This window comes from Sinocyclocheilus anshuiensis, unplaced genomic scaffold (assembly GCF_001515605.1).
Source record: "Sinocyclocheilus anshuiensis isolate Anshui unplaced genomic scaffold, SAMN03320099.WGS_v1.1 scaffold392, whole genome shotgun sequence".
NCBI lineage: Eukaryota > Metazoa > Chordata > Actinopteri > Cypriniformes > Cyprinidae > Sinocyclocheilus > Sinocyclocheilus anshuiensis.
The window spans coordinates 4,863,560-4,890,288 of NW_015557091.1; the positions used below are offsets into that span (position 1 = coordinate 4,863,560).

The following is a 26,729-nucleotide window of genomic DNA, read 5'->3' on the forward strand; positions in this document are numbered from 1 at the left end:
TAGTAATCGCAGAATTTAAGCAGTTAGATAACCTGTGCTTTTGTAGTTATACTGTAAATATCAGAGAAAACTTTAAAAAATTGTACTTTTATTAGATAGAGGATGGCACAATATGTGTAAAATTAGCACTCATCTCTCAACAGTCTTTTTTTTGTTGTTGCTTTAAACAGTTTAAAAACATCAACTCCAAGACAAATGTAAGGCACATAGGTATAAAAAAAGTACAGTTATCAGTAAATAGAATTTGTTTTTATCATGAAATGAATACTTGTATCATAACTGCATATATGCATAACATGGTTAATGAAGACTGCATGTATATAAAGGACACAGTTTCATAATGCATAACAGGAAAGGCTGTTTGCATGCAAATAAAGCATTTTCTTTGTGTGCTCAACCTTTTAACGCAATAAAGAGAAATGTAAACCGCAGAAGATAATAATCGAGGCACATGTCAGCTACGATGGGGCCGTATATGAGACCCTGAAAATAAATTATGGCATATTTACGTCTCCACCTCTACAGGAATTCCTCTGAAGTGTTCTAGAACCTGAAATGAGTTAATGTACAGAATGGAAACCAATTTAAAATTGATAAAAATGACAATCAGTCTTAATACTTACTTGTTGTAAACACATGTAAATACTCAAATAAGACACTCTTGCTTGGTTTTTGCTTGGCATGTCACATCAAAAGCACAAAAAAAAAAAAAAACTGCATTAATTCATTTGTAAACACTCGTCCGGTTAGAACCTCTTCCCATTCTGGGACTGCAAGACGTCACATCTGATAAAATACTGTTGTATGTGAGCAGCACTAGATGTCAAGGTTGCATATACGGTACGCAGCACAGCTGGAATACACTATACGTTTCTCTTTTGGTTCCAACAACACTTGTTTTTTTCTCTTAATTTAGCAGCTCCAAATAAGTAATAGGCACTTTTCCCTTCTGATTCCCACGTTCACCCATCAGCCAATCAGAGTCCATGCCTGGGACGCTGCTCACCATGATCACCTGAAATAAAAGACAAGTTAGTGTGCATTCAAACCAAGAGACTGTTGTACAAATTAAAAATGGGCCGCTCACCTCATCAGCCAATAAAGAGAGCTCGTTGCTGCCCGCGGCGTCGTAATCGTACAGCACCCGCGCTTTACGGCTCCCGCTGAAGTTTTGCAGCTCGGTGAAACCTGAAGACGCATTGGCTGTGTTGGCAGGAAGAGGGCCTGAGAGTGGCAGGATGGGTACGGAGATGCTGGCCGTGCCGCTGGCTGTCGACTGGTTGTTGTTGGAAGAGAAAGCCGAAGGGAAGCTGGAGGGGAAAAGAAAGTCCAAATGAGTTATATAATCATTTTAATTATTATAAAAAGGAAAAATATATACCTATAAAAATGTCTTACTTTCCCAACTGCTTTTGGAGGTCGACCATGTACTGGTAACACTGGGCATAATATGTCATCTGAGCTTCCACAAAGTCATTTAGACAGCGGAGATGATGGGCCTGAGACAAAAAGAGATGATATGGTTTGTTACGGATCAGACCTTGGGATTGCAGAGTAAAACTGAAGGGTTGTGAGAATTGAATTGGCAGGCGGTTCAGTGGGCGGCAGGTTTTCAGATGAGCTCACATGCGTACTGTTGATTCCTTCCAGAAGAAGCCTGGTGATCTCTGCCTGTCTGTCAAACTCGCTCTGTGTCATCTTCAGGTCCTGCTCAGCCTGAAAGAGAGAGAGAGAGAGAGAGAGATAGTCAGGGAAGGTTTCACGGGTGATGTGAGATTCATCACAACTAGTGCACTTAAAAGTCCTCACACTGTTCGAAGGGAACAAAGCAACTGGGAACTGAAAAAATAGCCAGTGCGTTTTCAAACCGATATCGTTGACGGGTTTTAAAGATAAAAATCTTCAGGAGTCTGCTAATGATGTGCAAAAACTACATATTTAAAAATCAACTAGTTGATAGATGAGCAGTCAGCATTTAGGTATTAAGGAAGCTCTGTATGAATCCTCTTAGAGAAGTTCCGAATATGTGTACTTCCTTAGTATGTGAAAAAGCAGTATGTCAAAATGAGTAGTGTTTAAATATGCATTTTAAGTAAGTGGAAAATACGTGGATGATATATTGCTTTCACTGAGATGATTAATTGAATGCAGTATAAGGGAAATATGGGGATGTTGGATGCAGTATGTTGTTAACTAAAACAAAAAAAAAAGATTTTCGGTAATGAAATAAAGTTGAAATAAAAAAATATTAGATGAAAAACTAAACAACAACAACAAAAACAATAAAAATCAGAAATGCTGCATGGCACTTATAAAATAAGTTATAACTTAAGTACTAAAGTCACTCAAACTGAAAAATTAAACATCGTATAATAAAAAACTAATTAAAATGACCTTAAAAATATAAAAAAATTACTGAAAACATACACAAAAACAATTCAAAATATTAACTAAGAGAATACTAAATAATACTGCTGTGGTCAAAAGTAATTAAAGTTATAATAAATAATAAAAATGACAGAAAAATTACAAACTAAAATAAAAAAAATGTATACACAAAAACAATTCAAAATTCAAAATATTATTAACTAAAATAATACTATAATAATACTGGTGTGGTCAAAAGTATTTAAAGTTAAAAGACTAATAAAAAAAATAATAAACTAATACAAATTTTTTTTTTTTTACAAAATGAGATTTAAGACAAATTATAAATTAAATGTGTCCTTTTATTATTGCTTGGACAAAATACTGTACGTTTCTTTGTGAAATTGAAATATAACACTATAATAATATACTAATATAGCACTTGTAAATTATTGCTCTTTTGTTGGTTTTGATTGCTTCTATTGTCCTCATTTGTTAGTCCCTTTGGATAAAAGATACATCTTTTTTTTTTTTTAACAAAATTTAAATATAAATATGTAAATGTAAATAACAAAACTAAATTGAAATTTTAAAACAAGCCCCAAATCAAACAAATAAGTAACACAAATACAAGAAATCTCTTCATATAAACAAACTAAGGCTTTGTCTGTGCTCTTTCCATTTAAAATTAGAGGCTACCACTGCATTTTAATCATGATCCAAACAAAGATGCTGCATATCTGCATGAAACAGAAACAGCAGACGAGCTGAATGAGACGCAGATTCACTCTCTGCCAGCAGGTGGTGATTAAAGCATTTCAATCGATTTTCAACCAGCTCGCGGTTAATCGTTACATCCCTACAATATATATATCTTTTTATTACATGCCAACTGTGCAATATAATGTGTGCAAGACAATATTTCCATAAGGCTTAATTTTGCACTATTGCCTTGTACTGGTTTTTGTGTGTTGCTTGTCTTTGTATTGTATTGTTAATGGCACTCTTTATTGTTGTTTGTATTGCAGATAAGGCTTAATTTTGCACTATCGCTGTGTTTGAACTTGTTTTTGTGTGCTGTTTGTCTTTGTATTGTATTGTTAACTAAGCTATATGTGACAGCACTGTAAGGGTTGCTCTAATTTCGCCGACTCGTACAGTGACAATAAAAAGAATCTTGAATCAGCAAGCCAACACCTTAGCTTACTAGCTTAGCACATTTCTAATTTTTTAAAGAAATGTTCTTTTGATTAGCTAGAACAGGATATTTTGCTGTTTTTGATCATGCACTGAGGAATCTTGTATGACACCAGAAACTTAAAATTACGTTGGAAATTACAGACTAGAAAAAAAAGCCTTGTAAACAAAACGTTGGAACAGAAACATTAGGCAATGAAGTCCAACTGGTCTATTTCCAGTTTTTCCACTGAAGAGAGAAACTAATCATGACACAGATTGCAGTTCTCACATTAGCGCCAAGATTCACAGCTGATCCAAAATGGCAGAACATTCTTCTTACCTTCATCACTTCCTCTGCCCACATCTGCACAGCATTTGAAAACAGCGATAATATATTAAGAGAAAGGCCTGAGTGTTAACACTAAACATCCAATAGCAGCTAACATCACTGAGGAGAATGTATCACGGTAACCCAAGTTTCTAACAAAATACCATGTTACTGTGATTAAAACATTTTTAAAAAATCATGTGATTTCTTTCAAAAAGACACTTTCAGAGTCATTTTAATTTCTTATGTTGATTACAGTGATGCTAATGCCAAGTTAACCCAATTTTATTATAGTAATACCAATTAAAACAAGGTATTTTATCAAAAACCATGATTAGGGCTTCAAAACATGGACTATTTGTAAATTACTTGCACAATTCACAGCGAATCGAAGCAAACTAAACACTTCCCATTTTGGAAGAGGGCAGCTGTTTGTTATGGTACTGATGTGTTTAAGTGGTGTATATATGTGTGTGTAGCTTGAGTGCCGGTCATGAGGAGATCTTGAAGCACTTCTTTACTTCTCTTGTGAAACTGGGGCCAAGGGCGAAGAGCAGTTTTGAAATGTCATCACGATGTTGAGCAAACATAGATATCCTCTTTCCAAACTCTATATGCACAACAAAAAAGGAACCTGGGAACACACACGCTGCTAATATCCGGGACAAAAGAGCTTAATCAACAGCTTAAAGAGGAACTAGCGTGTCTTAAAGATGGCTCTTCTAAAGCAGAACACTGCTTGGCACTCAAGTGAAAGACACACAGACCAACCTTCAGCCACTTCACATGGAGGAAATTCATCATGAAGGAGAAATTGGCAACATAGCCAGTGTCCCCTGGTGGAGGGGTAGTTCTGAGGGGCTACCGTGTGCCAACGCAAAAACAAGAGACAGTGAAGAGCTGCATTTAGGGAAGATGGCAAGTGGCGTCTCTGATTACTAGTTGTCTAGGCTGTAGCTTATATTTGTAAAGACGTTCCAATAGGCAACTCATTGACGTTAAGTTGTATTTAATGGGAAAATGCAATTCTAAATCACATACAAGCAATAATAACTCACCAGAGCTCTGGCATCAGCCATTTTGGCTTTTTTTAGCTTGGTCTTTGCAGCATCTAGGTCCAGTCGTTTGTTCTGAAGCAGTTTGCGCTCTTTCTGTAGAGGAGCAGACGAGTTTGGTTTGTTACATTTTTCATTGTTAAAAACTCTCAGACATTCTTTAATTAAACCTGTTGCAGCTTCACACGTTTGAATGGTTTTTGACCTCTTAAAACAATGAACCATAGGTTTTATTCAGACAGATTGCAAAATTGGTCTAGTCTTTTTTAGTGTATCTGATTCAAATTAGTTTTTTTTTTCTTTTTTTTTGTAGTTTGAATGGCAAAAACAAAAAAACACTCATTAAATCATATATTTACAAAGCTGATCCATATGCGGTTTAAAATTTGAATCAAAATCTGATTTTATGTATCTCAGTTTAAATTTAACAAGTTTATTCTCAGTATGATTTTTGTGTTTTTGAAAGAAGTCTCTTATGCAGTAAAAACAGTAATGTTGTGAAATATTACAGTTTAAAATGACTAATTTATTATTTTCATATATTTTAAAATGTAATTTATTCCTGTGATGGCAGAGCTGAATTTTCATTGTCACATGATCCTTCAAAAATCATTTTAATATACTTTCTTTGATGCTCAAAAACATTATTATTAAAGTTTAAAACAGTTGTACTGCTTAATTTTTTTTTTTTTGTAAAAACAAAACAACAGTATTCATTTAAAATAGATGCTTACAACAATGTCAATTTTTTTTACTGTCACTTTTGATCAATTTAATGCACTGTTGCTGAATAGTTTTTTTTTTAAATTGACTCTAGACTTTTGAAAGCTAGCGTACATAGCAACATTTCCAAATAATGTTTTTAATGTCCAAAAAAAATGTGTCGTTAGGGTTGTCTGATCTCACCAATATAGTCTTGAAGTCTCCTTCTAAAAAGTTGCGGAAAGGCGTGAGGAAATTGATGGCAGAACTCTGAATTAACTCTCGCTCCGCTCCTCCGATCTGCTTCTCTGTCTCGCCGCACTTTATCAGAGCGTTTCCTGTGGACAGACACGAATCAATATATTAACAAATTAATATTTTTAAAATTATGAAATGTCTAGAGGCTATTCTCTTAACAGTAAATGGGCTTTCATGTCCAATTTACAGATTACTTGTATTTTTGTAGCCGTTTACGTTCAAGGAAGGGGAAATGGGGCATTGGCACACAGCAATGGACTATTATTGAATGAGGTACTATGGGTAATTAGGGCACTATGCTGCCCTTGTGTTTGATGCTTACCGTAGGCTGTTCCAGGTCCAAATTCATTCCCAGAGTCAATCATGGACTGACCCAGAAGCTCATGGTTGTTCATCCGTGTGGGCACCTTTTTGTCCAGTTTTTCATACAGGAATTCTTCTATTCTGACATCTGAAATTGCAGAGAGTAACAATAACATTACAATGCAAACCTGTTACATTTTAGGACTATGGATCAATGCCCCATAAAACTCCTTAATTCTTTGATTTTGTTTATATATGAAGTTTTTGGTGTACCAAAGTATAACAAAGTATTTAGGCAGATTCAGTGGTGTTCAATAATATTTTTAACTTAAAACCAATTCATTTAGATGTTAACATTTCCTTTTTTCAGTGTATGACATGACTAATAATAAATTTAAAAAATTATCAAAAATTTAAAATGATTAAATACTAAAAGCATCATGGTGTCGTCTTTGCAAAGCAATCTCTAAAATGCAAAAAGAAGAGAAAAGTAACGTGATTTTCTAGATGTGATCGAGTAGACAGGTGTATGTGCAAGTTCTGTGTTTTGATCAGCTGTTTGTTCCCTCCTGTTGTGTTTGTTCTCTATCCTGCTGATTTTTTTTTTTTTTTAAGTGTTGTGGCACCATAGTGAGGAGAGCAGCTGTAGTTATAGTTACACAGACTTTCTGACATTTCTGTGAGATTTGAACACTATGAGGAAAAGAAGAAACATGAATGAATTTCCAAGTTAGATTAACTTTTTAAGAGAAAAAAATGCTAATTAAATTGTACCATCAAAACATACAAATACCAGTAAGTCCTGGAAACCTAACTAATTAGATACAGATATCGACGCTAACGAATCATCTAACCACTGATTGGATCTTACTTGGGTTTGGCTGCAGTAACACTTCTGTCTGCTTCAAAATCTTCTCGGTCCAGTGTTTAGTGGTTTCAGCTCTGGTGAGGAGATTATCCAAATGTGCATCCAACTCAGTCTTCTCAGCCTGGCCGAATTTTTCTTCTGTGAACTGTTTGTAAAGACATAAGAACTTTTTTTTTAATTTGAGGAGCCTAAGTTTGCCAATATTACTGCCACAAATCTTAAACAAGGTAAATTCAGACAATTTTAAAGTGTTTCCTGTTGAAAAAAACAGCATATGCTGGTTAGGTATGTTTTCTAACCAGCATATGCTGGGTTTTTCAACAGGGTTGTCAGTCTAACACGTTCTAATGTTCAGCTTTTTGAGGAAGTTACACACCAACACACAAAATAAAAGTATCTAGAATAACATTAAAGTATTCCTGACAGATTTAAATGTAAGGAAATGTCCAAACATTTATCTAATTTTAACATTATTCTTTCAATAACAGGCATAAACTGTTTGACCCTTGATAAACATTTGTTTTGAAAAACAAATTGATAAGCATGATAAGCGTTTGTTTTGCAGTGTTATTATGTGAGTGGTTGTGTCTCAATTCCTAGTGAGCAGCGTTTTTGGGCATCATATCCGCGTTTATTTATTTTTATTTTTCCACGTCATCAGCAAATATGACCATTTCTATGCTGATGGCTAAACTACTGTCTAGCTAGACAGCTCGGTAGGTTTTAGCACACAGCCTTTGTGTGTGGATGTGCTATGCTCTAACGCTACCGGATTAAACTCTGCTTTAGCTAGTTAGCGTTAGCCTCACAAACCTGGACAAAACGTGAAAATGGCAGTGTATTTTGGCCATATAACAAAGTATACAAAGCTAAAAGACATAACCGAACGTTTAATGCTTGCTTTTGAAGTAAAAAAAATTAAATAAGACTATGTACTGAGAAAAGTCGCTGAACAAAGATTTACAGCACGAGAAAGAGAGGCCCTGAATAATAGAGAAAAAAAGATACGTTACAGAAATACAGCATATGATGCACATTACAATTCATTAGAAGCGCCTTAATGCCCCAAAAATGCAGGTGTTTAGGATAAAAGTGTGGAAATAAAACTTGACAGCGAATCTGAATTTGCACTTACTTGCACCGCCCGACTGAATAAAGTACCAGCGTCCGCTGCCAGTCTCTTCACGTTAAAATCCATCTTTAACTTTTCTATACAAGACTAATTATGAAATATAAGTGCGCACGCCTGGATTGTGTAAATAAATGTGATGGCATCAATTTTATCCTTTATTACAGCGGCCGGTTTTTTTCGTGAACGTATATGACTGAAGCAACAACCGGCGGAGAAGAGGAAGATCCACCCACAGATCTGATTACTGCGAGCACAGAACCGGGCCCGTTTCAGAAAACAAATGTACCAAATAAGTCAGGTTTATTTCAGTTAGTCTTACGAATTGTCAGTTGATTTGGTTCAAAATAAGTCAGACCAACTGAAATCCCTGTTGAAAAAAACAGCATATGCTGGTTAGGTATGTTTTGACGCTGGGATGCTGGTTTAAGCTGGGTTATGCTGGTCCTTTTGCTGGTTTATGCTGGTCATGTGCTGGCAAAGGACCAGCATAAACCAGCAAAGGACCAGCATAAACCAGCAAAATGACCAGAATAAACCAGCAAAAGGACCAGCTTAAACCAGCAAAGGACCAGCATAAACCAGCATCCCAGCGTCAAAACATACCTAACCAGCATATGCTGTTTTTTTCAACAGGGATATAAGCCTGGCTTATTTGGTAAACTTGTTTTATGGAACAGGCCCCCAGACCTGGACCACCAGAAGTGTCCAGTATCAACATATGGGGTCTAATATCATTAAAAATATATAAAACAAAACGCTTTCGGCATATTTCACTGAATCATTTTCATTAATATTCTGTCGCGCTGTACAGAGATCCGGGATATAGTGTTTTAAGGCCCAGACTGCCATACTGAGTCAGACTTGTTGCTTCAAGTTTGAGACTTGGTTAACATGTTTTTATTTTGTGAAACTCATGCTGAGCCGTTTTTCTCCTGTAGTTAGTTAAACTTGAATCAGAATGTGTGTATGTGTAGCTATGTAGCTATTTATGTGTGTAGCACCCTCTATGGGCCAACAGAGTAGAATGCAAGAGGATAATGGGTTGTTTACATCTATCTATCATCTATCTATCTATCTATCTATCTATCTATCTGACTGACATCAACTGCTTATATTAACATATTGAATGGCGTGAAGCCAAAAAAATATGTGCTAATACTTAAATACTAACCTTTAAATTACCTTTTATTTTGTTGTTCAGCGTGAAAAGCAATATATTTCCTCTGTGGAATAATTATTTTCATCTCACAGCATCGTTATCATCGCTAGATGGCAGCATGTAACAACAGTACTGTTCTTAATGTGTTTTGAGTTCTGCTGTGCTCACCTGCCTGTAATTTAGAGATAAGAGTTTAATAACAGGAGAAATGAAAAGATCAGAGAGGGTTCTGACTTTGGGCATACTTCAAAGAAAACCAATCACATCATAATAAATGTCAAATTTATTTATAGATGTTAATATTCAACCCAAAATGTGTTGTTTAAATAAGGGTTTCAGATCTTTTATGACATCTATATTTTGATATATATAGAAAGATATAGAGAGAAATATTTATATGTGATTTTAACTGAAAGGTTATGTTCTCAGGACATGCATATTTTTCATAAAGGTCAGGCAGGAAAGCTGTTACATATTAACTGGAGCAAGTTATATAAAGTTTTTTTTAATATATATATATAAATGTATATATGTTTTATATATAAACAGCAAAAACAGTGAAATGTTTTGTGTGTGTGTGTGTATATATATGTGTATATATATATATATATATACATATATATACATATATATATATATATATATATATATATATATACATACATACATACATGTTCTTGCTGTTTTATAATTGACTTATTGTTTAAAGTTTGAAACAGTTCTCCCCTACCTTGTTTCTGGTCTCTGCAGCATCCGCGCTTGTAACCGTAGTAACTGAATATATTAATCCTAGCCCAGCCCCTTGGACGCTACGGCATTTTATTGACAGGAGGATGCAGCGCGGGTTTCGCCAAGCTCGATACACACGCGCACTGATGCTTCCACATCCACACAGACACCCGGAGAGCGTCTCATCTTCTTCACCTTTTCTGTTCGTGCGCAAGTTTTTTTTTTTCACTGAGGGTGCAAGTTTTTTTCAGACACCGACAGAAATGAATCCAATATTATTTTGTACGAGAGCCTGATAAATTAAAAAATATATATATATTTAATATTACTGAAAATTATTATTCTGTTGCTCTCATAAAGGAGCAATAGATATTGTTCTCTTGTCCAGCGTTAAATAAGCCTTTGCCAAAGAACAAAACATTATTTTGGGAAATGGGCAGCACTGCAATGGATCCTAAGAAGAAAGATGAGAAGAAAAATTCAAGAAAAAGGAGATCGCTTCGGATAAACGTGCCCGTAAGTTCATTTCTGACTATACTGATGTTCTTCTCCCACAGATTCAAAGCCAGAAGTTGTGGACATGGACTGGAACATGATACAAACTCAGAAATGTAAATCATATGGTCTTTGCTCGCAATGACATTGTGAAATGACCTGTAAATTGATTTAACTTTTATCTCAGAAGGTTATTTTATCAAAGACAAAAAAGGTGTTTTTGTCTTATGTTTAGTGAATATATTCGTATTTAAACACGCTATGTTTGCAAAAATTTAATATTCTGAGATCCTGCAAAGGTGTATTTACATTTTATTTATATTTATTAAATAATGTTTTAATTATTTGTTATTATTATTATTACTGCTACAGTCCCAAATATTTACTTTCATAAACAAGTCCATGATATCATCACTTATAGACCAGGTAGGCCTATAGACTTCTGGCATGTGTGGTAATATATTTGTAACTATTCCACTGGAGGTGAGCGTAGTGAACCCAAGTTAAACAAAAGTGATATCCAAAATACAAACAAATTTGACTTGACTTGGCTTGGCTTGAACAGATTTGGCATAAACAAAAACAAGAACTCACAAACAGAGGTACAGGGACAATACTCGACGGGAGACGTTAGGTGCGTTCGACTTCATGCAGCACTGCGCAGACCGATCGGCGGCTGACTTGAAGCAGTGCATGCCGGTTAGAAATTTAGTCCGACTTGAACCGGCGCCGACGCCACGTCACTGTCACGTGTGGCATCAAAGTACCGCGATAGTGTTTTGAGAGCAGCTTTTTCAGAGCGACTGCAGGAGTGCAGATGAAGACACAGCTGTTTCAGTTTTGGCCAAATTCACCACATGACAACAATGACGTGTGTTTCTAACATCCTCAAATCCAATACTGCTCATAAATCTGTTTTTAGAACAGTAAAAGCTTTTTTTACTGTAGTCGCAATGTTATATTGAGTCACGTTTATCATGAAAGCATATATACCCCCACTTTATTAGTTTTTAAATAGTATATATTTACGTTGAACTTTATTCTTGAACAGATGGCACTGTATTAAGCAGTATATAAAAAGTGTTTCTGTTGCTCATGAAAACGTTTCTGAAACGTCTGTGTATTTGACAAATATTGCATTTTATTCACTTCATCTGTGATAGAGTATGCAAACACCGCATGAGCGTCACTAACGGGAGCAGAAAGTGTACGGCTTGACGTGTCCGTTTTCAACTCCGCCCCTGACTGCAAGCGGCTACTCTCGTTGATCGCTGTCTGTAGCCATGCTTCAAGTCGAACACACCTAATGGCAACATGAGGGCTATAAATACCAAACAAAGAGGGTCACATGACACAATCCAACCAATGAGGAACAAGACACATGATTAGGACAACCAATCAGAACATGACACATACACTAGGCAGGAATACATGAGGATCAAGGGAATCACATGACTAGACAGGAACCATGACTAAACTACAAAATAAAAGACATGAAAACATGAACATGAAACAAAACACAAAACAGGCGTGACAGATCACCCCCTCTATGGGTGGCTCCTGACGCCAAAACGTAACACCCACCCCAACCCAAACAACAAAAAGTTCAGGAGGGTGGAGGACTGGAGGTGGTCCAGCGGGTGGGATGGAGGGACAGGCCCATGAAGCGGAACCGGACCTGGATCATAGCATGGCAATGGACCAGGACTGTGGAGCAATGCTGGACCTGGAACATGGGGCAATGGCAGACCTGGACAGTGGAGCAGAGGCAGGTCTAGACTGTGGACCAGAGGCTGGCCTAGGCCGTGGAACAGTGACAGACCGTGAAACAGTGGAGGACCTGGGCCATGGTGCAGTGGCAGACTGTGGAGAAGTGGAGCAGGAGACCACCATGTCAGAGCCGGCAGAGCAGGAATCCAGGGCAGAGCCGGCAAAGCTGAGGACCACCAGGTCAAAACTGGTGGAGCAGGAAGCCAGGGTGGAGCTGGCGGTGCTGAAGACCCCCACAGTAGAACAGACCGGACCGAAGATCCCCATGGTGGAGCAGATGACCACTTCAGTGGAGCCAATGGCACAGGGAACCACCACGGCAGATCAGGTGGGACTCGAACAGAGAGCATAGAGAGGTTAATAATGGCCTCCATGGCCGTGACAGGACAGGCAGAGAGTTCATGAAAGGAAGCCGCCGCCTTAGGAGATTCTGCAGTGGACTCATTAACAAGAGAGGCCTCTGGGGCAGACTCGTGGACAGGAGAGGCCTCTAGGGCAGACTCGTGGACTTGGGTAACAGAGCAGTAAGTAGCCAAAACACACAGGATGGCTACCACCATAACAGGAATCACAGAGGATAGGGGAACAGTCTCTGTGATAGCCAGTGCTGAGACCCTGGGGATGCCAGCTGCTCTCACTGACAACAGAGGTGGGTCCACCACACTGGCAATCAGTCTTTTCAGTCCTGGCCCAAGCTCTGCATCCACAGGAGCTTGGGCACTATAGCCCCCCCCCCCAAAAAAATCCTTAGGGGAAACTTGCATGGTAACCGTGGCATGACAGGGTTCTGGCAAGGTGGCCATGGCATGACAAGGCTCTGACATGACGGCCATCTTGACAGTAGGCTCTGGCGTAGTAGTCATCATGAGTCGAGACTCAGGAGTGGCAGCCATGACATGATGAGACTCTGATGTGATGGCCGTGGTGTGGCGAGGTTCAGGCGTGGCGGCCATCTTGCAAAGAGACTCTTGAATGGCGGCCATCTTGCGGAGAGGTTCTTGAGTGGCCAGCATGACGTGAGCAGGCTCTAACTTGGCAGACATGACGTGAGCAGGCTCCGGCATAGCAGGTGTGATATTAGCAGGCTCTGGCGTGGCAGGCATGACTTAAGCAGGTCCTGGAGTAGCAGACATGACGTGAGCAGGCTTTGGCTTAGCAGCCATCTTGTGAAGAGGCTCTGGCTCGGCGGCCATGACGTGAGCAGGCCCTGGAGTAGCAGGCATGCCGTGAGCAGGCTTTGGCTGGGCAGGCACAACGTGAGTAGGCTCAGGAGTAGCAGGTGTACCGTTAGCAGGCCTTGGAGTAGCAGGCATGACGTTAGCATGCCTTGGAGTAGCAGGCATGAGGTTAGCAGGCCTTGGAGTAGCAGGCATGACATTAGCAGGCCCTGGAGTAGCAGGCATGACTTGAACAACTCCAGACATGACAGTTGGGACATGAAAATGCTCTGGTGCGGATGGTACTGCAAAATTGCAGGGCTCCTCATCAGCCATCCCAACAGTAAATGCAGAGCCACTCAACTGGAGTGCAAAATCAATATATTGCTGTAGTAACCAGTGTGGGGTATGTGGTGGCATTAAACATGATAGTTCTTTTGTTAATCCGAAATGAAAAAGGTCCTTAAGAGCAATGTCATTGAAACCCACCTGGTCACATAGTTCACAAAAGTCTGCCACATAATCCTCAATGGCCCGGTTGCCTTGTCGAAGGTACAATAAACAAGCTGCTGGGTTCATGGTTAGCGTAGAGTATTCTGTAATGATTCCACTGGAGGTGAGCGTAGTGAACACAAGTGCAGCTTTTATTAAACAAAAGTAGGAATGGGTAGACCGACACCTAGTGTCGAAACACGTTTGGAGTTGTTGACACACTAGTGCTTCGAAACAGTGTTCCGGAGCATTGCTTGAAATGAGGCTGTCACGTGACCTGTGAAAATTAAGCTTCGTTTCAAATACACATCATCACGCTGGATCTGGGTCAGCGCCGGCGCCGCCACACGCTCGCGTCATGGTACTGTCGTGAACGCGCGTCCAAAGTGACGCAGTAGAGACGAAAATGTGGAATAAAGTCGTTATTTTTGTTTTCTTTGCACAAAAAAGTATTCTCGTAGCTTCGTAACTTTACAATTGAACCACTGATGTCACACGGACTACTTTGTTGATCATCTTGGTACTTTTCTGCACCTTGAACGTGGTACCTTGCTGTCTATGGGAGGGTCAAAGAGCCCTCAGATTTAATCAAAAATATCTTAAATTGTGTTCCAAAGATGAACGAAGGTCTTACGGGTTTGGAACAACACGAGGGTGAGTAATTAATGACAGAATTTTCATTTTTGGGTGAACTAACCCTTAACAATTCAATTCCAATAATGCTCACAAATCTGTGTTTTTATAACAGTAAAAGCTTTTTTAGTGTAGTCGCACTGTTATCTTGAGTAATTTTTATTAAAAACACTGATAAAAACATTTATAGCCCCACTTTATTGGTATTAAGTAGCCTATATGTTTATGCTGAACTTTATTCTTGAACAGATGGCGCTGTATTAAGCAGTATATAAGAAGTGTTTCTGTTGCTCATTAAAACGTTTCTGTGTATTTGACAAATATTGCATTTAATTCACTTCATCTGTGATAAGAGTATGCAAACACCGTGAGATCGTGACTACCGGGAGCAGAAAGTGTCCGACTTAACGGCTCTGCTTTTAATTCCGCCCCGACTGCAAGTGGCTACTCTCACCAGCCGGTGGCCGGCTAGTGTAGTTCATCTCGAACAAGCCTAATGGCAACATGAGGGCTATAAATAACAAACAAAGAGGGTCACATGACACAATCCAACCAATGAGGAACAAGACACATGACTAGGACAACCAATCAGAACATGACACATACACTAGGCAGGAATACATTTGATCAAGGGAATCACATGACTAGACAGGAACCATGACTAAACTACAAAATAAAAGACAGGAAAACATGAACATGAAACAAAACACAAAACAGGCGTGACAGTATTGTATTTATGTCTTTGAATAGTATGTGCATATTTAAAACAATCTGCCATGACATCTTGGTATTAGAATTTATTTATATAATAGTATTTTTTGGTTTATAGTAAATATTGCAAAATAAGCATAACATTTTATTTTGACAGTATTTTATTCATATTTTGTATTATTATTATTATCACATACTGCATGGTCTCTAAAATATTAGCCGCATATGTATATTAGCTAAATGTATAAAGTTTCCTGGTTCTCGGGATAATTAATGTTAGCACTTTCTAATCCTAATCAGCATCATTATATTAAAATCAACCACCTCCTCACATAATTGCAATGAACATGTTGTGGACCATATTTCAACTGGCCACACCTGACTGATTTAAACAAGGAGTCAGTCATCATCTCTAATGGCTTAAACAACTACAGATGACAGTCAGTTAATGTGTGGTTTTCCTAAATGAATGTTTAGAGAAACACAAATGCTTTTAATTAACTAATGATGATTAGTACGGATCCTGTATAGACACAGATATATAGTGAGAGTGACAGATGTGAAAATTTACACAATGTCAGGTTTCTAGCTTATTATTTTGCTAATAAAATACTAAGAAGTAAGTATAATTATTAGATTAAAAAGGCATCCCTGTACAATAAGCAGTGTTTTGGTTCAGTCAGCTCAAGCTATAATGAAACCGTAAGTCTCTGTTTCTTCCAGTTCTAGAGCCACTGAGTAATCACCTGCTAATTAGCTGTTTACTGTCATTATCAGATCAGTGTCATTACTGAGTAATCCTATGAATATATAAACAATATTTATCAGTAGGGAACACAGGCTCTGCAACGGACATGCAAGCATAATTTGTTACATCGTGGCATTTTTGCCAGTTTCCTGACATTTTAACAGGAATATGTGAAATATGCATGAGGGTAAACAACCTTGAGCCACAGAGATGAACACTTTGAAAACGTCCAAATGTTGATAAAGCTCTTTATAGCATGCATTCATGAACAGAATGTAGTTTTAATGTTTTATGAATCTTGTATAGAGGATTAATACGAAAATCAGGGTTGGAACTTCTTGTCACTCATAAAATGTCCAAAATTGACATATGACATTTATGGACATTCAAGTTAAAATCAGTAAACTATCAGAGCATATAACCACATTTACTGCTAATGTTATGAGCAAATAACATAAAAAGTAAATAAATGACTGAAGTAAAGGTCAAAAAGCCAGCATTGTTACTATGTACACACATACTTTTGCATGTAATCAACCCGGATGAACCCGCATGTACTTTTGTGTACATAAGCAATAGGTTCAGTGATTTCCCTATATTTTAAATTAATACAAAAATAGACATAAATATATCTTTCTGAGTGCTTTTTGAAGTTTAATTTGTTTATTTTTGTTTAGTTTTCAGTGGCAGGTGACAATTTTAGTGTGGTAAACTGAGATTCTTGCAATGTTGTACTATACAGACTTGTTAAAAAGAAGTGTGCATTATATTGAATGTGCACTTATTAAATCTTAAAGTATATTTTAAAAAACTGCTTGCAGATAATACATTATTAATGAAATAAAAGACCACTCAACTGTACTTAGAGTATACTATTTAACACTTAAGTATGCTTAAAAAGTGCACTTTGTAATCATGTCGAATTAAATGTTTTACTTTAAAGTACTAAATCTTTTGTAGTACTTTAAAGTAAGTTAATACATTATAAATGTATTTCATTGTAATTTAATTTATGTACAAGTTTTAAAAAATTAAAGTATATTTTAATTTGCTATAAATGCTTGTCACTATATTCAACAGTTCGCTTCAACCATATTTCAAAGACAATAGAATTATGAAATTACATGTAAATATGTACTTAAGTCCTTTTTAAGTGGGTCAAAAAGCACTTATTTAATTTAATACATTTAAACTAATACTTTTTTATTTAATTGTAAATAATATAAATTAAGCATCTGAAAACATTCAGTTTATTCTTTTAAAATATATTATTTATATTAAAGTATTATAGAATAAGTGCTCTTTCATGCTAAATGCTAAAGTGTAGGCCTGCCTACTACATTTTCACAAGGGTTCCCACGTTTTGGAGACCATTTGTGTCACGTGGTTGAATTATGATCCTTTGCTGTGCACTTTGACCTTTGCAGGGCCCCAGAGTTTGCTGATCTTGACTTCAGAAGGTAAAAAAATGAGTGTTTTTCCGGAAAAGTCAAGTCTCAGATATTGTACTTTAATTGATCTGTTCACAACCTGCTGTCAGTTTCAACTTCAGCATCACAAGCGCTTGCATTTTGTGTCTGTGATTCACATATGCTGTTACATTGTGTCTTTTGTGACTCATGCCAACTACAGTGAGATGCCGAATGGTTGCCTTGGACATGCCTGATGCTGATGTTTGTCATGTTTCAAAATGCTTTGCGGACCCCCGCCAGGCTGCATCTCTCTCTCAGTCATTACTTGCACTGTATTTTTCTCTGTTTATCCATACACAAACAGACAGAGCTGCAAGCCAGCTTGTTACCTTCCTGTATTTAGGTTTATTTAGGTATAAACACACAAATCCCCAGACCTGCCCCACTGACCTCCATGTTACTGAAGGGAGGTGCTGTATCATGTCAGTGAGTTATGACTGTCCTTGCTCCTTGGAGCAACCCTGCATTTGTCTAATGGGATTTCCGAATGCTCGCTTCTCGATGCAAGAACGCTGCAGCTGTAACTCTTGTGAATCTGAGAGGGTGTTTTTTATTTGATCGCTCTCCAGTGCTTGTTCGCAGAGGTAATGTTTTGTCCTGATCTCTAGCCTGCAAATATGGGTTTGTAATCGGGTCTTGGGCTCCAAGGATATGGAGGCGGGGTGCCTTGAACTCCCCGTCTACAGGACAGATGGCTTTTCTACTTTGGCTGTGATCCTTCTTTTCTAGATAAGGATACTGACCCGGATCTGTGTTTTTATTGTTGATCTGTTTGTACATTGGGAGATGAGGTACGATAAATGGCATGTTGACAATATATCTGGCCAACTTGCTGTGAAATTCAAGCAGTTTAAGTACTTGTTGATTTTCATGTTGCAAACAAATCTTATGAAATATTTTCAAGGACGTTGATTTGAATTCTAACTCATGGGTTTGATTTTTCTTGGCTTTTACTCACATTTCTGTCAGTTGGGAGTGGAACTGCTGTCTCAGGCTTTGAAAGTCAATCCTGTTACCATGGATATGACTGACCCCTTGTGAGACGAGAAGATTTGCATGTTGAGGAGTAACATGAGTCAGGCCGTAATGGATGGTTGTAATGAAAGAGAAACGGAAAGGATGCTAAAAGCGATTAGCCAGTTTTGGATTTTACAATTGTGAGAAACAATTAAATAACAAATAAATCGAATATAGAAATAAAAGTGCTAATGTTGAGAAATGTGAAAGGTTCTAAGTAGAGTATCATTGGCTGAGGTTCAAATTAACTATATGATTCACATATTAAATTAATTATATGCTTCATAATTTTCAGTTTTATTCAGATTTGTAACCCTATTCAGTGTGTTTTACTATATAGTAGTAAAACACACTGAATATAGTAACAAATCTGAATAAAACTGATAATTCAGCATTTAATCAATTTGTTAAGTGAATCATACCGTATTTTTTTTTTAAATACAGTTTTATGTATTTATTTATTTTATAGAAGCAGGTTTATTGTAATTACAATACTAATAGGGATGCACAGATATTTATATTCAGGTTATTTTCATGTTATGGACAATATACTATAAATTCTATACTATTTTGTCTAAATTAGTAAAATCTGTTTTGTTAAATACTAAAAGTGAATTTATGAAAAATGGATATTATGAATATGGATATTAATATTGAAATTTGCTCAAAAATACATTTAAATCGTTTTTAAAGATGCATTAGATGACTGCAAATGTCATTAATTGACATTATTTGACATTTTCAGTTTGTCAGCCATATTCCACCCTACTTTCTATGTCATCAACCATAGAAAAACCCATATCAGATTCAGTCGATCACTAATGCTTTTATTAGTATTGATTTCATTAAGTAAATGGATGTATAAGAAAAGTGCATTGGGAAACACTAACAGTAGTGCTTTTTAATGTGTCACCGGTTACAGTAATTATCTGTGTAGTGGGTAACAGGTCAGGCTAGCAAAGGGTTTTTAAACTGCATGGTACAGATCACACTAATACATCTCAAATATATGGAGTAACCGCTAAACAATCACGTCCTTTGTGTAGCTACAATAGCGGATTGTGTAATGAGGATAAAGTTAATTAATGCACTTCAGTGACTCTGTGGTTTGTGCTGTTGTTTGAAATATCACTGCGTCACATTTACAGATTCTGAGCAGTTTAGTGAGCTTTAGGTTACTGCCAAAGTGAGTTTAGGTACCAGTCTTTGAGGGTGCGAGATTCTAGCAAACAGCAGCAAAATGGATGAAGAATTGAAGAACCTGTGTGTAAGTTTGCAAGCTGCTGTACTGTGCTATAGTTTCTTCATTTAGCTGTGAAAATGTTTTTAATGTTGTTCCGAGAATTATCCCAGCTAACAAAGAACGTGGTCAGAATGTTCTGGCAAGGTTCTCTCAAAGTTTTGAACAAATGTTCTTTCATTAACGTTAAGAGAATGTTAAGTTATCTAATTACGTTACTAAAACATTTGCACAAATACATTTTAGTTGGATGTTAAGGTCCTTGCACACCAAGTCCAAAATTTTTGTATGCGTTTTTTCGATTTTTTTCGTATTTGTCATCCTTTCCTATCAAAATGCTTGCTACGGATGCGAAAACGCCGAAAATTGAACCTGATCCAAAAAAATTTATGACGGACGAAATTTTCTGACAGTGTGTAAATGTGATTGACACAACGTGAGCTCGTATTTATTTTTTTAACGTGCAAAAATTTCGGACAAGAATTTCGGACTTTGTCTCATGATTTTTTTTTAAATGTTACCACTTACTGATTGTTTCAGATGGTTCAGAGAAAGTAACATTCCCATAATGTTTGCACGTTTTTTCGAATGTTCATATCAAGTTCAGTTCAGAAAGCATATAACTTTTTCATAACTTAATGGGAAAGTTAGTAAAATGTTCTTAGAATATATTTTGTTTAGAAGGGATTCTGGTTGTACAATTTTCATAAACTGCCCACGTTTATCTCATTTCAACCCCCACGCAATCCGTCATGCTTTTGAGCCTTTTTCTTAAAGGTGACATATCATAAAATCTGACTTTTCCAGGTTTTAAGTGCTATAATCAGGTCCCTGGTGCATCTACCAACCAAGGAAACATGAAAAAAATTAACCCAGTCACTTTGTTTTGATAAGCTTTTTTCTGCAAGCATGTGAGAAAACCGACAGTTTTTGTAACTCGTGTGTTTTTAACGTAAACTTGTGTGTGAATGAGAACTTAGTTTAGTACTCACATGCTGTGACAGCCGCTTTCTGTCCGTGTGCTTCGGATGTGTGCGCTCAGAAAACCATATATCTAAAGTTTAAACTCATATGGTTTAAAACGCATGATTTCAGCGTGATAAACATGATAATCAGAACCAAAACAGAGGTTTTTTTTAGCAGATATGAGCTGTAAAGGCGCAAGAGGGCGGGGAGCAGCAGCTCATTTGCATTTAAAGAGACAGGCCCGAAAAACAGCGTGTTTCTGCTTCCACGCAAAATAAGCATTATCAAAATGATATAATAAATTATCTGTGGAGTATTTTGAGCTGAAACTTCACAGACACATTCTGGGGACACCAGAGAACTTATATTACATATTGTAAAAAGGGGCATAATATGTCACCTTTGAAGCTGGCCTGGTAAAATAGAACAAACGCTTGTTGATCCCTTTGGAGTTTCTTGGAAATCATTGTCCGATGTCCAACAATGGGAGTCTATTGTGAGGTTAAGTGATGCCTGATTTAATCTGTGCATTACAGGTTTTACATCCATTCGCACAGACCGGGAAAAAATTGCAGGGCGGTCACATGAGATCATGTTACTTTAAAAACCGGTTTAAATGACAGAGGCCGTGTCGATGTTTTTAGTTGTCATTGCATGGCGGTGATGATGTGTTGTCTGAAAGAAGTAGAGACGAAGCTGCAGTGACTGATGTTGATAAAAGTCAGTGGAATTTTGAGAAGGAGGACAGTGGAGACGTTTTTGGATCTGCTGTGAGTTCTTCCAAATTGTTCTTGTATAACTGGCTGCGCAGTACAGGTTAGACGGATCACCCACCGAGTGTCCATCTGTCTTATGTGATGTGCTTCTGTTTAATTGTCCAAAGCGTTATACTCTTTCCTCTGTGCCTGTTATTTGTATAATTCCTTGTGATTTTGGGGTACTGTAGAGCTTAACCTTTGATCCATTTAGAAGAAAGCCACAGTAGATCTGTGAATTGTTGATTATGGTATTTTTATGGAGTAAATGAGAGGTGCCACAGTCATGAAAGTGATTTTTAATGAGCTCAATCATTGTGTTTGTTTGTTCTCCGCAGGACTTGAGCTCCTTCGCCATGCCGTTCCTGGAAGGAGATGCAGAACATGCCAAGGAGGTAACACAACCCAAACACATAAGGCTGTGCCAAAAGTAAAAACAGTTTTATTTGGTTTTGAAAATAATTTCTTTTGTGAAAAAAAAAGCATTAGAGTGACTAACAAATAATTGTTTTTTTATGTGCTTCCAATATTGTGTCATGTTTTAATGAATCTGAAAAAGCTGTTGACAGTTGCATATTCTTCCAAAGAATGTGTATATCACACATTTAATTGGTTTGTTTCCTTAGTCATCACTAGCCCTGTGATGTATATTCCACCCCTAAAGGCAAAATGCTAGATCTACACATTTAGTCAAACTTTAGTTATGATTGAAAGCTAACAATCCCATTAAGTTATGACAGTTATTTCCAAATGTTCTCTGAATGTTCAAAATATCTATTTTTTTGTTTTAAAAATGTTTTTTTCTTAGTTATGCGGACATTATGGGAACACACATTCTGAAACTAGTAATAACTCTTAAAAAATGTCCAGTCCAAATGTCCAAATGTCCAATGTCAAACAAATGTCCAGCTCAAACTTTTCAGAAAACATGAAGAATGGTGTATAAATGTTTCTGTGCTGCTGTTTTGAGAACGTTATTAAACACTTTGAACAAGCATTCTATAAAGGTTACTAGAACAACATTTGTTCATAACTTTGAGAGAACCTTGCAAAAACATTAGCCAAATTCAGAGAAAGCTCCCCGTTTGCTGGATGCATCGATTCAAGGAAAGTGGAGTGTGAAACTGATATCAAATCAGTAGAAATTTGTAGATCAGTATTATTCTGAGTTGCTATATGTATGATCTGGTCATTCAAACACAAAAGGTTGTTAAAATGCGAAATGCAGATTCATTCCATTTGTGTCGGCAGTCTGAAAGCTGCCATATCCTCGATGCCCTCAATCTCTGCTGTCACTCTGATGGGATATGAGTCTGCTCTAATAACCTGATTTGTAATTATGTCTACCATGGTACTTTTTGCATTTACTGAACTCTCATTTGATGCACAATTAACCACAGCTGTGCTACTTAATATTTTTGTGGAAACTGTTATACGTTTTTTTTTTTAAGTATTAATGCCTTTAAAAAATCTGACAGACATGCTTTCAGAAATTAAATATAGCTTATGCGTCCAAATACCTTTCAGTGCCACTGTCATTGTAGTCATTTGGTTAGGAACTCAGGATCTGCTCTTCAGTTGTTACCTTTGTTAACATTCCCAAGGAATTCTGGGAATTCATCATATCTGACAACTAATCACCCACAGAGGCCAGCAAGGCAAGGCTAGAGAGGAGATAAATCACCTGATAGCTGTCAGGGTGGTGTTTCTGTTGAAGGTGAGTTGGAGTCACTGAATCTGAAGGGCTCTTTTGATGCTTTAGGAGGTTTTCGAGTATACATTTTATGATCAGATGTAATCTGCTCCACTTTGCTGATTTGCCGATGTTTTTTGTTGCTAGGGCTCAGGATATTAGCTAATATTTCTCCTTGTTGAACAGATGTTTTATTAACCCCCCGGCAAGGTCGATGCAGAATCACCAGTGTGAATGAACATTTGTGTGCAAATGAAATGCATGTTTGCCAGAGGAATGGCTTAGATTCTGGATCAGAACCAAAATAAGGGTAGTGTGAATTGAAAGGTTGTAAATTGCTGCGTCAGTATGTTTCACTTATCTCATGATCAAAGGTTCAGGACCGTGAAAACTCCGAGTCAGTGTAGACTTTTTTCCATCAGCTCTACAACAAAGAAACCGAGGGACTCAGACTAAAAAATATATAATTGCTTCTTTTGTTTAGTGTACAAAAGAAAGGTTTTCTTTCATCTTAGTCTTTTCATACTTTTGAAGGTATAGTTCAAATTAAAATTAAAATTCTTTTATTTTCTCACCTTCATGTTGTTCTAAACTTGTAAGACATTTTGTGTGTGTGTGTGCGTGTGTGTGTGTGAAACACAGACCCTTGTCACATTCTAAAAGCACAATAAAAGTTTCATGAAACTGATTCATATGATTGTGTGCTATATTCCAAGTCTTCTGAAAACATTTGACAGGTTTTGTGTGAGGAACAGACCCAAAATGAAATTATTTGCTGAAAACTGTTTCTTCCACTGCAATGAATCATTAAGTTGAACTTAATGATTAGGAAATTTCTAGGTTTGGAACAACATGAGGGTGAATAATTAATGAGAGAATTTTCATTTTTGGGTAAACTATCCCTTTAAGAACTAGACTAACGCTGTGTACTGACTGAACCGCTTCATTGAAAAGATCTCAATTCATTCACATCACTACTTTTTCTCATGAACTTGAGTATCTCAAGGTTTTTCATGAAAAACAACTTCAATTTCAGTCTTTTCTTCACAAAAGCTGTCATGTGACTTCAAAATACTTTTATATTATATAACACTTTGATGTGATATTTTGTCATTTTGGAGCTTGGCAATCCCACTCCTCATTTACTTTCATTATACTCACAGCAGTGGCCAGGATGTTCTTTAGAAATCTCGATTAATCGCATCCAAAATAAAAGTTTTTGTTTATATATGTGTGTGTACTGTGTATATTTATTATTTATATATAAAGACACACATACAGTATATATTTAGAAAATATTTACATGAATATATTTATATTCATATATATAAATATATTTAAAATATAAACATAACATATTTTTCTTAAATATATGCATGCATGTGTGTGCATTTATATATACATAATAAATATACACAGTAAACACACATATGTACACAAAAACTTTTATTTTGGGGTGCGATTAATCGTTGCCCAACACTAGTTTTAATTGACTTTTTTCAGTAAGTAATTTTAGGCAAAACATTTCTAATTTTCAGTTTCATCTAATGTTATATTTATTGTATTTCTTTCAGCGTTATTTCAATGAACAAACATGTTTATAATAGTTTTAGTGTTAGCTAATGATAATAACACTGCTTGAGGGAAAGTACATGGCGGCCGACTGTTCATTTTGAGTGAACTATCCCTTTAACTTCAGTTACAAATCCCACTTTGTTGTATTCTGAGAGCAAGTGAGCGAGATAGATGGGATAGTTATGTAGTGTTTTTAGGTATACAGTGAGGTATTTATGCCACTGTGTGAGCCTCTCTGATTTAACAAAAGCCTCTTGACAAAACGAGGCCATCTGTTCTTTTGGCTGTCTAAAGAGTTTTCAGTGGCTTTGTCTGGCTGTTTTGCTGTGTGAAATTCCCATGTGATTGAACGGTGGAGACATCAAGGACTCATCTGAATGTTATGACGTCTCTTCATTCAGTATCTCAGTGTCTGTCTGTCCGTGTCCTTCAAACATGCTGTCAATGGTCAGCATAACATCACAGTAACAGAAAATATGCTTAGTCTGTAAGAGAATGCCATTCACTGATGATTTTGTATACATAAAATGGATAATTTCTGACATTGCTCTATGATTTAAAATCTCAAGGATCAATATTTCTCTCAATATATGCTCAAAAGTGCAATGTTTCATTCATTATATTGTGCATATGACTTCTAGTTGTGATATCTTCAGGAAATGTACAAATCTGCTTTGACTAGCTGTTGTCCTAATATTGTATGTGATTGTATTTACTCTTCAGGGGGAGCTTAGCTGCCGTTCAGCCAGCCCGAGCAAAAACTTCTTCAGCCGGGGTCCGTTTAGTCGGCCCTCTAGCCCCATGTCCGCTCCGGCCCGATTCAGAAACAGCCCTGGATCTCCCAAACCCGTCTTCCCCTACTCCTCCAACCACGACTCCTCGCCCAAGTGTTCACGTCGCCGCAGCTTCACCGGAATCTTTCGCTCGTCCTCCAAAGACTCCACCAATCCCTCCACATCGCCTGTCAGCATCAAACTTTTCTCTCGGGCCAGAAAAGGTAAGAGACATGTATCGTCAATCTCTTAAACAGCTGCCAGAATGCTTACAATCTGAAAAAGCAGGAAAAACATTTCAATGGGTCATCATGACAAATCACATTTCCCTTCCTCTTTGGAAATACTTTTGATAACTGACTTTTACAGTATAACTTAAAAATCCCTAGACTACCAAGACTATTTATTGAAACTACTAAAAGTACACTACCATTCCAAAATCAATAAATGAAAGAGAAAGAAAGAAAGAAAGAAAGAAAGAAAAATGAATACTTTATTTAGCATGGGTGCATTGAATTGATCAAAAGTGGTGGTAAGGATTTTTACATTGATACAAAATATTTTTATTTCAAATGAATGCTGTTCTTTTGAACTTTCTATTCATTAGGGCTGCACGATAAATCGCATGCGATATTTAACGCGCATCTTGTCCGAAAAGCCGGTTCTGTAATCAGCGGTAAATCTCCATCACCTGTGGGCTTTCACATTGAGCAGCATTAACTACACAGAGCCGTTGTTCACTGACGAGCTGCGCAAAACCACGTTCATATTCGCGCGTAGTGCGTTAATGTAGAGCGTCTGTGTAGTTAATGCTGCTCAATGTGAAAGCCCACAGGTGATGGAGATTTACCGCTGATTACAGAACCGGCTTTTCGGACAAGATGCGCGTTAAATATCGCATGCGATTTATCGTGCAGCCCTACTATTAATCAAAGAATCCTGAAAAAACTAAATATTAAGTAACAACTGATTTTAACATTAATAATAATCAGAAATATTTTTTGAGAACCAAATCAGCACATTAGAATGAGTTCTGAAGATCATGTGACACTGAAGACTGAAGTAATGATGCTGAAAATTCAGCTTTGCCGTCACAGGAATAAATTACATTTTAAAATATACTAAAGTAGAAAACGGCTATTTTAAATTTTA

The 26,729-nt window shown here is 37.0% G+C and overlaps 2 protein-coding genes across 4 annotated transcripts in view; one reads left to right on the forward strand and one right to left on the reverse strand.

Annotated features, from left to right (window-relative positions):
• On the reverse strand, positions 1–8,436 carry LOC107677249 (endophilin-B1-like). Its single transcript, XM_016472075.1, has 9 exons — positions 8,196–8,436; positions 7,064–7,205; positions 6,212–6,340; positions 5,836–5,969; positions 4,933–5,025; positions 1,627–1,716; positions 1,399–1,499; positions 1,088–1,310; positions 1–1,015 (listed from the first exon to the last, which is right to left on the reverse strand). The coding sequence occupies exons 1-9, from the start codon at positions 8,256–8,258 to the stop codon at positions 908–910; spliced, it is 1,083 nt and encodes a 360-aa protein (XP_016327561.1). The 5' UTR covers positions 8,259–8,436; the 3' UTR covers positions 1–907.
• Positions 7,219–26,729, forward strand: part of LOC107677250 (5'-AMP-activated protein kinase subunit gamma-2-like) — a 25,309-nt gene continuing 5,798 nt past the window's right edge. For 2 of the 3 annotated variants that reach the window (XM_016472076.1, XM_016472077.1), the window contains exons 1-3: positions 10,374–10,596; positions 21,875–21,931; positions 25,528–25,801. In XM_016472076.1, the coding sequence (XP_016327562.1) occupies positions 10,513–10,596; positions 21,875–21,931; positions 25,528–25,801 (415 nt within the window). In that variant the 5' untranslated portion in view covers positions 10,374–10,512. Of the gene's footprint in view, positions 7,288–10,373; positions 10,597–21,874; positions 21,932–23,183; positions 23,254–25,527; positions 25,802–26,729 lie in introns of those variants that run through there. The other variant, XM_016472078.1, reaches the window with a different exon arrangement.

Coding starts and splice junctions, on each gene's coding strand:
- LOC107677249 (XM_016472075.1), bottom strand. CDS start 8,258: ATGGATTTTAACGTGAAGAGACTGGCAGCGGACGCTGGTACTTTATTC. Junction 5,026..5,835: donor GAGACTTCAAGACTATATTG/GTGAGATCAGAC, acceptor GCTCCTCTACAG/AAAGAGCGCAAACTGCTTCA. Junction 1,016..1,087: donor TCTCTTTATTGGCTGATGAG/GTGAGCGGCCCA, acceptor CTTTTATTTCAG/GTGATCATGGTGAGCAGCGT.